Raw genomic sequence first — 12,016 nt, forward strand, 5'->3', positions numbered from 1 at the left:
ATTGATCGAAAGTGACAGTAAAGACATTTATAATGTTGCAAAAGCTTTCTATTTCAGATAAATGCTGTTCTTTGGAACTTTATATTCATCAAATAATCCTGAAAAGAAATTGTATACAACTGTTTTCAACATTGATAATAATAATAATAAATGTTTCTTGAGCAGCAAATCGACATAGAATGATTTCTGAAGGATCATGTGACATTGAAGACTAATGTAGTGATGCTGAAAATTCAGCTTTGCCAACACAGAAATAAATTGCATATTAAAATATATTCAAACAGAAAACAATTTTATTTTATTTAAATAAATAAAAAATATTAATTATTTAAATAAAATAATTAGTATTTATTTTAAATTGTAAAAATATTTCACAATGTTTTTGCTGTATTTTGGATCAAATAAATGAAGCCTTGGTGAGTAGAAGAGACTTCTTTTAAAAACACTAAAAAATCTAACCATCCAAAAACTTTTGACCAGTAGTGATATTTTTTTCTGGACCAAATAATTAGTGCCATCATGATTATAGATGATTGAGCTTTGTTGGCACATTCAAGCATGAGAGCACGCCACATGTACCACGGGAGTTTCAGTCTGCCAGATCGGAGTGGATTTAATATTTCATACAGCTAATGGATATCAAGTTTTCAAAGGTTGCAATGCAAAAAGCAGCATAAAAGTTACATGTGTTTTAGAGGCAAATGTAAGTGTTAAGTTAGTTTAAGGAAGTGAGGTGCTGCTATATAACACAGACTGAAAGCACCATTCAAGGTTATTTGTTGAACAATATTTATTTAAAAAGCTCAAAGAGTTTCATTATTCAAACAGACCTTACTACTGGTTACTGCTATGACCATTTAATAGTCGTTTGTTTTATTATATAACAGCCACTGAAAGTAAGATGAAGCAAAGCATGCTTTTTCAGATTTGACTTTTCATGTAGTGTGTAATAAAGCTGTTTGTGAATGTAAAAGGTCTGCAAACGTATTAAAGACAAAACTGCTCAACAAATGGAGTAATAGACTTTAGTCAGGTTAGACGCCATATTGAATTTAACACGGATGAAAGGGATAGAAGTACAGTCTTTACAATGGCATGCACTGTATAAAGGTCCTAGATTACGTAATTTTCACAACTCACAACAGTACAGTCCATTGAACGCAATGTATTCTATGCCTCAGAGCCTCATTTTCATTCCTGTGAAAAATTAAAGATGCCCTAGAACCAGTTTTTACAAGATGTAATATAAGTCTAAGGTGTCCCCTGAATGTGTCTGAGGTGTCTAAGGTGTCCCCTGAATGTGTCTGAGGTGTCTAAGGTGACCCCTGAATGTGTCTGAGGTGTCTAAGGTGACCCCTGAATGAGGTTTGTAACAGATTTAAATAATGCCAATCTATGGTCTTCACTGGCTGCCCACAAACAACATCTACTTTGACCCTCAAACACTGTAGTTGTAGCTGAGACTGGAAGAATTTGGTTTGAGTTGTCGACATGTCAAGAAGATGCTGTTTTCTGCGCTGCAAGAGTAAATCCACTTTGCTGCACAAAGGATGAGGACTCAGGCTTGAATTGATAAGCTAAAACTGACGCTATCATTATGGTTCGTATCACTGTGCATGAAGTGCTGAGGAACATTCAAAGCTGAAATTCAGATATGGTATTGGGAATTTAGTTTCCGAGATACACTGTAAGCAGTTGACCAATCACAGCAATAACAGTAATCATTTGTTACATTTATATAGCGCATTTCTCTGCACTCAAAACGCTTAACATATGGAAGGGGGGAATCTCTAGACTGGGTAAACCCAGCCTAATCTGCCGGAAATTTGATTTTGCCCGGCAACTCAGTCTGGAAACCCATACATTAATTTCTACTGCTTCTGTTACACTTTTGTGGGAACCAATCACAGACTGGCTTATCCACCTTGCTCGCTATTGGCGGGTATAACATGATGACGATAGAGAAGCGACAGCAAGCACGATCATCAATCCAAATCCTTTTAATCTCTCGATGATGCTAAATGACTTCTTTAGTTTAGCAAACAAATCGCTTGAGTGGGTGTAAATACCACTCACTTTCATGTTTTTTTCTTTTTTGCCCAACCTGTAAAAATTGCTCGATGCCACTGCTGCTTCAGCAAACCGCTGATCAATGCTACAAACCAATACAAACTAAACCTGTCTGGAGTTTTCGCGTCGGTCTGCAAAGTACGTCACCCGGATCGTTGATCTGATTGGTTGAAGGACTATCCAATTGCGTGAATAATGCTCGTTGATCACGCCTCTTGTGCAGTAGAAAATACATAGACGCCCCAGACCAATGTTCAATTTTAAATTGAGCTTGGTCTGGTGATAGCCAGACAAGGGAATCTCCTCAAACACCATCAATGTGCAGCATCCACCTGGATGATGTGACGGCAGCCATATTGTGCCAGAACGCCCACCACATACCAGCCATATATATATATATATATATGATTAGGAGGACAGAGGCCAGTGGGGATATGTGGCCAGGATACTAGGGTTACACACTCTTTTTCGAAGGACACCCTCGGATTTTTAATGACCACTGAGAGTGGGGACCTTGGTTTAATATCTCATCCGAAGGATGGTGCTTGTTACAGCATAGTGTCCCCATCACTATACTGGGGCGTTAGGACCCACACAGATCACACGGTGAGCACGCCCTGCTGGCCTCACTAACACCTCTTCCAGCAGCAACCTAGTTTACCCATGGAGGTCTCCTATCCAGGTACTGACCAGGCTCAACCCTGCTTAGCATCAGTGGGCAACAGACTGGGCCATCTGACCAATCAGAGCAGAGCAGAACAATCACAACAGACTGGGCCATCTGACCAATCAGAGCAGAGCAGGCTCTCAGAAAGGAGGGGTTTAGAGAGACCGGATCCTTTCTGACACTGTAAGAAAAGATGCAGTGTATTTTATGAGAAAACTCAAAGTTGTGTTTGACCTTGGATGCATATAAACGTATTGTAGGAGACATTCAAAACAAAATTAGGAACCTTTAAAATATCATGAGGGCACTAAGACGTTATTTGAAAAATCCATCTGCTGTAGCTCTTAAAGGTGCAATGTGTAAAATTTGAGAGGATCGATTGACAGAAATGCAATATAATATACATAACTATGTTTTCAGTGGTGTATAAAGACCTTACATAATGAACCATTATGTTTTTATTACCTTAAGCCCAAAGGGTAATCTATAGGTAATATAGTTTTTCTGCACACCCCGTTAACGTGCAGCCCAAATTTCGAGACCGCACGGACGGTGCGCGTGCAACAGCACATGCGCAAGCAGGACAGAAGGGTCCACTAGGTGGCAATATGCACAGTGTGCAGTCATCGAGGTAGAGTGTGGAAAGAACGATTCAAAAACAACATGCTTGAAACAAGGAGGAAAACATGACAATGGACGGCGAACTTGACAAGCATTTGTGCGAAGAGATCAGAAAGTACATAGACTATCCTTCTCCATCGTTTTTAATTCTTGTTCTCTTGGTTCTCTAGTATCTTATGTTACAATGGTGGATGCACTGTTTTTCTTCTCCGATCCTGCTCAGTGAATGTCCCATTGATGACACGACTCAGTGCTGCCCTCTGATATCTGGTAGAATATAGAAAAAAAACTGTACTGTCCATGTGTCAAACTCTGTGATCTGTGAGCATCCGCGGTTGAGTATACATTTAAAGACGTGCGAGACATACCCGGGTGCAGAAAGTGAAGTATACCCGGGCCTTTAGAATGAGCCATTTATATCTACATACACCGCGGGTCCCCCCTGCATTTCAAGTCGTCATTTTGCGCCGGCATGTTTCTACAGCAGCCCTAAACGGACATACTGCTCTACAGAGCCCATTTCGTCACTGTGTTGTTGTTGTTCTAAATCATTCATGTTTTACAAGTAGCTTGCATCGTCACTATGTTGAATATGCATGAAGAAGTTAGTAGTAGTAGCCGTCTGGTTTATTAGAAGCAGAGACCGTTCTTTGTTAGAAGTAAGAAGAAACCTCATTGCTTGACTGGCTAACATACTCTCTGCTGTCTCAGACGACTTTGACTTGTGTCGGCCAAACAGCCACCGTAGCTTCTCTGCTTTGGGTCAAAAGGGAGGGGTGAGCTGTCGTTGGTTGCAGTTCGCATCCTCACTGCTAAATGCCGCTAAAATTTACACACTGCACTTTTATCCCTTAAATGCATACCTCGGGTCTTTATTGACCTGGGACGTCATTCACTACCCTCCTCCTCATTCATTTTTTTAAAGACAGACATCAACCTTCTTAGCATTCCTCAATCAAATCATTATAAACAATATAACAATATAACAAGAAAAAAAATCATAAAATTATAAAAGAATGCCTGTTTTCCCATTAATTTTTGTAAAAATTGTATAGGGTCACTAACGACCCGAGGTATGTATCAGTGTACGTATATTTTTTTCTGCACAACAATAATTGAATCTTTGATGACGGAATAAGTGCAATTCACTTTTATTCCACAAGGTGGCAATGTCTGATACACAATGATGAAGTTACGTTTCATTCAGACAGAAAACAAAAGAGTAGGAAGTTTCATTAGCAAAATGTGAAATGTCTCAACGATTTACTGCAGAGCAAGTACTGCGCGCAATCAAATATGACTGTCACCGTCACTTGCTGGAGGATCTGGTGAAGCTGTCAGCGATCAAAATATTGATTTTGAAGATGCTGAAAATGATATAGTTTTCGAATGGGCTCATATTCGCAATGTCAAACATATTCTCAAAACCATTTGCTGAATGTACTAGGAAATGAGCTCTGACAAGGACAGTGATGATGGCATGTTTTATAATATTGTGACAGGTAAAGATCCATCCATGTTAGATATAGATTGGGGTCGCTAAAGACCAGAATATGTAAGAATGACTGGCGAATATTCATGCATTTTGGGGGTAAATCTAATTTTTGTTCACGTTCTATTTAAATATGGTGCATCATGATTTCTACTTTCGTGTTCTGCAGAAGAAAGAAGATCATTTGGTTTTGACATGAGGGTGAGTAAATGAAATTCTCTACTCAATATCTAACAGAACTCACTGTCCAAAGAGGGCGGTGTCGTGCCCAGCGGGGTTAAGGGAGAGGCTGGGACAGGTGTAGCGGGTGTTGTTGCCATGTCAATCTCTGGATGACTCTGTGATTGACAAGCACAGAATGAAATTAAACCACAACATCTTAATGTATAGCATAGGCCTAATATAGACATTCAAATATATGTAAGTGTAAAATAATGCCAATGCATAAAGACAATATCGAACAATACATTGTCATTGTGCAGTGCTGACCTGCGCAAGAACAGTGATGAAGTTTCTGTTGAGATGTACAGCCTCATACAGAGCAAGCAGGATGGCTTCATTAGTCCTAAAGGACAATAAAGTAATCAGCCTTGTGGAGCATTTGATGTAATAATACAAGAATGGAATGCTTTTTCATCAAATAACTGCAGCCTTGCTGAGCATAAGCAAGTTTCAAAAACATTTAAAAAAATCCTACTGATACCAAACTTTTGAATGGTAGTGTATATGGAAAAAAAAAAAATATATAGTAATTTCGGTACTATTTACTCTCACCAATTAAAATGAAATACTAAACTAAATTTTTAAAGGCATTTTAGATTTTACTTACTGCACTGACAGCTTCTCATCTGCATCAGCGATAAACATATTGCCCACCTGTAGACCAATGCGGTATTACAATAAATCTGTAGTTGCAAAGTCACTTTCATTGAATGGAAAAGAACAGCACAAATATTCTGCAAAATATCTCTTTTAGTGTTCCCAAAAAGGTCAAACGGGTTTGGAACAACTTGAGTAAATGACAGAACATGTTTATACCATGCTGGTAAGGGTAGAGAAAAACCCTCCCTGGTTTTCTTCTTCTTTGTCTTTATACTGCCTGTGGAAATCAGATGGAATACATAAAATCTTTCACATAAATATTTCTTAAAAACAAAATAAAGATTGCATGTTACCTATTGTAATCTGTAAGAGCGTGGTGGATGACCATTCCCATGCCCTATGAAAAGATTAATTATATTAGACCTCTACATGACAATGACTTAATAACTATCTTGAATTTAAAGAATCTCCATAATCACTTACATCCAGGGTCGGCTCGTCATCCACTATTGACAGTTTGACAATGTAAGGATTCACAGACTATAATTAACAGGGGAAACAATGAGTCTCACAGAAATATTACAATCAATGCTTCAGACATTTAGTGCTAAAACAATATATTGTTGTCTGAATTCAGTGTTTATTGTGTATTTACAATGTACTGTGCATTCACCTCATACTTCCTGTAGTTGACCAGTAGAGCTAAAAGGACCACTGCATCATATCCATGCTGTGCTCGACTGGAAACGTCAGATAGAATCTGGACAAAAAGAGGCAAATGAAATGGATCACAGTGTACCATTAATACTGAGAAGTTATGCCAAACATAATGCAAACAATTACAGTTTTACCTGTAGAATGGCCTCAAATATACTGTTGATCATCACATACTCCAGAATGGTGTTCTGACTAATATTATCTGTGACCTAAAAGACAAAAAAATACATTATAACTAATGTTGGGTAAAGTTAAGCTACTTCCTAAAATGTAACTAATTTCATTACTTAGTTACTTTGGTACATTTCGATAATTTACTTTAGATATTCTACTAACTATAGGTAAGTTTGCAACTACATGTCAACTAGCAGTCAGAGTATTAGTAGACTATCTGCTAATATCTGCTAACACTTTATTTTGATGCTCCCCAACAGACATTCTACTGATTATAACAGAGGTGGTAAATGTCAGTTCTGGAGAGCCACAGACCTGGAGAGTTTTGCTTCAACCCTTATCAAACACACCTGAACAAGCTAATCAAGGTCTGAAGGGTTACTAGAAAGCTACAGGCAGGTGAGTTTTTATTAGGGCTGGAGCTAAACTCTGCAGGACTGTGGCTCTCCAGGACCGGAGTTCATCACCCCTGGGCTATAAGAAACTTTCAACCTAATGTCAACTTAAGCTAAGTTCACACTGTCAGTGCAAATCCGATTCTTTGTTTATCTGATCGGAATCTGATCTAAAATTACTGACATTTACATTGTGTATCGCAACTGTTTAGATCAGATTTGTGTGTCCGATTTGTGTGTGCCGCTCTTTCGTTTTCTGGCATATCTGCATTGGTTTCTATGGCATTGACATTGCATTGGTAGGTTTACGCCAAAAACAACAACAACAAAAGCAACATGCAGGGGTTTGCAATAATAATGTCTTATTTACAACATGATAATGTCTAGCCATCGTGCTGGACTATTGAGTCTTCTGAGGCAGCGGTGGAAACATAGGAGGCTGGTATGCGTGCACTGATTTCAAAACATGTCTATATTGTCATTTTCTGCTTGTCCGTCACTTTGCAACAACACAACCTCGTTTCCAAACAGCGACTTTCAGCATGTTTCCTATAACAAGGTCTGACGTTTACATTTTACATAGCATGAGAAAGTCACATAAACCACTCAAAATCCGATTACAGCAGTCAGACTGCTCAAAAACACATTTAGAATATTGCTATATTCTGACCACTAGAATATTTCCTGACCCCTAGAGTGATGTAAACCATACAAAATATCTCTTAGCATTACTGGTTATATTAACTGCCGTACAACTCTTTTTCTTGAATGCCCGACACCGATTATAACAACCCACAGTTTGTAGGAAAAAAAAAATTACAGTAATGCACGTACAATTGAAAGCCTTTGCGAGTATACAAGAGGATTTCAAAGCAGAAAATCACACTAGTCTCATGTGAACACTGAACATATATAATTTTTAAGTTTTGTTGCTATGCTTTTGAAAGTGTGTATTTTAACACTTATTTTTGGTGCAATGCCTTTCCCCATTCACTTCCCTTGTAAATGAGCCTTTTTTGCCGTCTTTTACAAACTAAGGTGTGCATAAAAATATTTTCTGAGAGTGAAAATGAAAGTGATTAGATTTAATGTGCTACAAAAAGAATTAATGTGTTGATCTTACAGTGACCAGACAGAGCAGCAGTTTTAGACATAAACTCTTCAGACTCTCTGATCCATCACCACACAGCAGACTGTCCAGGCTCTCCATTAGCTCCTGTGTGGACAATTACATTACAACTTAAATTTGCCTTCAATAAAAACCTACAGATCATGTGTAAGTAGGACAAATGACTGACCTTCATTCTAAGCTCTGCTTTGTCAAAGCCCATCAGCATATTGATGATATCAAAGCCTGTGGCTGATTTGTTCTTTTGGTGAACTCCTCTAAACAGGGCACAAAGAGTCTAAAGAAACAGAGAGGAGAGGATTTGAGTGGTTCTATTGTCTTTGTAGTCGTTTCATTCAGATCTTTAAGCCAAAAGCAACTGTTGCATTGATCCCCAAAATACGCCTCATTTTCTTAATGCAAAAACTTTATAGATAGATAGATAGATAGTTAATTGAAGTCATAAGTTTACATACACCTTGAATCTGCAAAATGTGATTTATTTTAACAAAATAAGAGATCATATAAAATGCATGTTATTTTTTATTTAGTACTGTCCTGAATAAGATATTTTACATAAAAGGTGTTTACATAAAGTCCACAAGACAAAAAAATAGCTGAATTTATAAAAATGACCCCGTTCAAAAGTTTCCATACACTTGATTCTGAAAACTGTGTGTGGTTACCTGGATGATCCACGACTGTTTTTATGCTTTGTGATGGTTGTTCATGAGTCCCTTGTTTGTCCTGAGCAGTTAAACTGAGCTCTGTTCTTCAGAAAAATCCTCCAGGTCCTGCAAATTCTTCAGTTTTCCAGCATCTTTGCATATTTGAACCCTTTCCAACAATTACTGTATGATTCTGAGAGCCATCTATTCATACTGAGGACAACTGAGGGACTCAAAAACAACTATTAGAAAACTATTAGGTTCAAACATTCACTGATGCTCCAGAAAAAAACGATGCATTAAGAGCCGGGGGGTGAACATTTTTGAACAGGATGAAGATGTGTGGAAATTTTTCTTTTTTTTTTTTTAAATCAATTTTTTTTTTTTTTTTTTTTATTTAGTACTGCCTTTTGGAAGCAACAGAAGATACTTAAATGTTTCCCAGAAGATTAATTAATACAATTTACCTTGATCTTCAAATTCAAAAAGTTTTCACCCCCTGGTTCTTAATGCATGAATGTTAGAACCTTCTTTAATAGTTGTTTTTGAGTTGGAAAGAGTTCAAAAATGTAAAAGTCGCTAGGAAACTGAAGAATTTTCAAACCTGGAGGATTTTTTTTGAAGAACATTGGTCAGTTTAACTGCTCAGGACAAACAAGGGACTCACAAACAGCCAACACAAAACATAAAAACATATGGTCGTGGATCATCCAGGTAACCACACACAGTTTACAGAATCAAGTGTATGTATAATTTTTTTTGTCTTGTGGACTACATATAAGCAACTTTTATGTAAAATATCTTATTCAGGACAGTAAAACTAACATGCATTTTATATGATCCCTCTTATTTTGTTAAAATGATTCACATTTTGCAGATTCTACAAGGTGCATGTAAACTTATGACTTCAGCTGTATATAACTATTATTTCCTAGGGAGAAAGAAATATTCTCAAAATAATTATGAATATGTTCCTTAGAAATTAAGTATCATTTATGTGCATTCATTTTACCTGAAGTGCATTGACTACTTTGATCTGGTGCTCTTCGCCAAGGGCTTGAACACAGTGATGGAATAAACTGTTGATGTTGTCTTTGACTTTCATGACTTCATCCCCATCCAGAGACTCCAACTTCCCTTCCAGATACTCAAGATTTACCTGGTCAAATCATATAGATATATCACCTATGCACTCCACTTATTCATACAACAGTGTACAGTACAAGAACATCTATTTCACCTTCATCAAAAAGAGCTCATCCCAGAAACGAGGATTGTTCTTAGTAGGGTCTTCCTTCTGATGGGAAAGAGCAAAAACAGTGTTTACAATCTACAACATTTGCATTAACATCACATTTGGTCAAAATGAAGGCAGACTTTGAAATAAGTTTATGATGATTTCAACATGAGAATTTGTAATAATCTTACACTATGTTTAAAGGATCTGAAAAGCAGATTTACGATTTTCAAGCAGACTTTTTTCTAAAACCTTACAAGTATATACAAATACAAGCATTGTAAGATGAAATAAAAAAACAAATGTCTCTTTTTTTATAATTTGTTTTTAGATTTTATTAAAAATATAAAAAAAAACAGCTTTCCAACAAAAAACAGTTAAGTAAAAAATAATTAAATCAAGTTATTTTATTACATAGGATAAATTATATATATAATTTAATGTTTTTTATGATATGGATAAATTATCATTTTATTTAAGATAATAATATAATTAGTGATTCCTGGTAAGTCTGTCCTCTTCCCTTCATAGACAGACTCTTTATTTTCTATTATTTATAGAACAGCTTTCTTAGAAACTGTTATTTTATTTTATTTTATAGATTAATTACATATTTAATATAACAGATTTTTATGATACATATAAATAATCATAGTAAGATCATAATATAATTCTTGATTATTGCTAAGACTTTCCTCTTCCCTTCATAGACAGATTTAGATTTTTATTATTGTTATATTTTATCAGAAGTATTAAAAACAGCTTCAGGAACAGCATCTGGATAATGAAAATAACAGCTTACCGCAAATATCTCATCATACATCAGCACCACTTTCTCCTTTAGAGGCTTCTTAGAAGAGGATGTTCTCCTCAGAAGTCCTGATTTTTTCTCAGTCTGAGCCATAACTAACAATTGCAACTACAAAAACACATTCAAATGATTATGATAATAAAGCTGTGATAACAATTATCAAAGACAACAAATATCTTCCTCCTAAGTTTTCACACTACTGAGAAATATTGTCGAGGTAAATAACTCACTAGGATCTGAAACTGTAATACCTAAAAAAAAATAATAACAGTAAAATAAAAAATGCTGCCAGATTGTTTACATGCATGTTTTGACAGTTTAGCTTTAGCACGTAGCTTCCAAGCATTATAGAGAGTAAAGGGATACGTTTGGCAGTTTAAATACCATTACTTACATAAATTAAGATGCACGTTATTAATTAAGATGAATATTATGAAATGATAATTCAATATGGTGCCCATTGGGATAGTCGTACTACGGATCAAAGCTAAACTCCCTTATCTTGTATTTATAAACCAATAAATATAACTACATTCTAGCGGTTTATTTTAACAGTGAGTTTTTTCTTTGGAATATATCAGTTAAAATACCTAAATTTAATAAAATATTCATACCCGAGTAAATGAATTACTGTAGCTGTTCCATTGCTCTTGAAGCTAATCAGACTGATTTCGCTCGGCTGACTTCCGGTGGGAGCCGAAACCCCGCCCATGTATTTACATCACGTCCGCTGGTCTTCTTACTGATATGATAAACAAACAGACAACGTTGTCATTTATACTCAGATTATAATAAAAAAAAATATATATATATGAACCAATTGACTATTATTGTTGAAAATACATGTAATCTGTAAGTCATGTACTGCAACTCTTTCGACAGCTCAGACAGACGCCAAGATGTCAAATTGTAAAACATAAGTGCATTTTATTTCAAATAAAATAAAGAGCCAAACCAAAGAAATAAATGAAAAATCGGTCTTAGAAATGGGATAAAAAATAATTTTATATAGTGACATCAACAATTATTTATATAGATTTATAGAGGCATTCAGTTTATAGATTTAATACCATCATACTTAAGTATGCTAAAGGATTTGAAACGCAGATTTTATTTCTAAAACCTTGGTAGTAAGAATAATAAAATAATGAAAATAAAATAAAAAATGTCTTTTTATTTCATTTTAATGTTTAATTAATTATAGATTTTATTAAAAATATAAATACAGCTTTCT

The 12,016-nt window shown here is 35.8% G+C and overlaps 1 protein-coding gene across 1 annotated transcript in view; it reads right to left on the reverse strand.

Moving 5' to 3' along the window:
• The window catches only part of armh3 (armadillo like helical domain containing 3), a 65,415-nt gene that overhangs the window by 25,951 nt on the left and 27,448 nt on the right, over positions 1-12,016 (reverse strand). Inside the window, exons 2-15 of the mRNA XM_048169144.1 lie at positions 11,397-11,524; positions 10,774-10,890; positions 9,975-10,031; positions 9,747-9,893; positions 8,257-8,364; positions 8,082-8,174; positions 6,524-6,598; positions 6,346-6,432; positions 6,156-6,212; positions 6,026-6,069; positions 5,889-5,949; positions 5,680-5,726; positions 5,340-5,415; positions 5,095-5,188 (exon numbers count right to left, since the gene is read on the reverse strand). Coding sequence (XP_048025101.1) covers positions 5,095-5,188; positions 5,340-5,415; positions 5,680-5,726; positions 5,889-5,949; positions 6,026-6,069; positions 6,156-6,212; positions 6,346-6,432; positions 6,524-6,598; positions 8,082-8,174; positions 8,257-8,364; positions 9,747-9,893; positions 9,975-10,031; positions 10,774-10,875 — 1,048 coding nt within the window. The 5' untranslated portion in view covers positions 10,876-10,890; positions 11,397-11,524. The remainder of the gene's footprint in view (positions 1-5,094; positions 5,189-5,339; positions 5,416-5,679; positions 5,727-5,888; positions 5,950-6,025; positions 6,070-6,155; positions 6,213-6,345; positions 6,433-6,523; positions 6,599-8,081; positions 8,175-8,256; positions 8,365-9,746; positions 9,894-9,974; positions 10,032-10,773; positions 10,891-11,396; positions 11,525-12,016) is intronic.

Source organism: Megalobrama amblycephala, linkage group LG2, assembly GCF_018812025.1.
Source record: "Megalobrama amblycephala isolate DHTTF-2021 linkage group LG2, ASM1881202v1, whole genome shotgun sequence".
Classification (NCBI taxonomy): Eukaryota; Metazoa; Chordata; class Actinopteri; order Cypriniformes; family Xenocyprididae; genus Megalobrama; species Megalobrama amblycephala.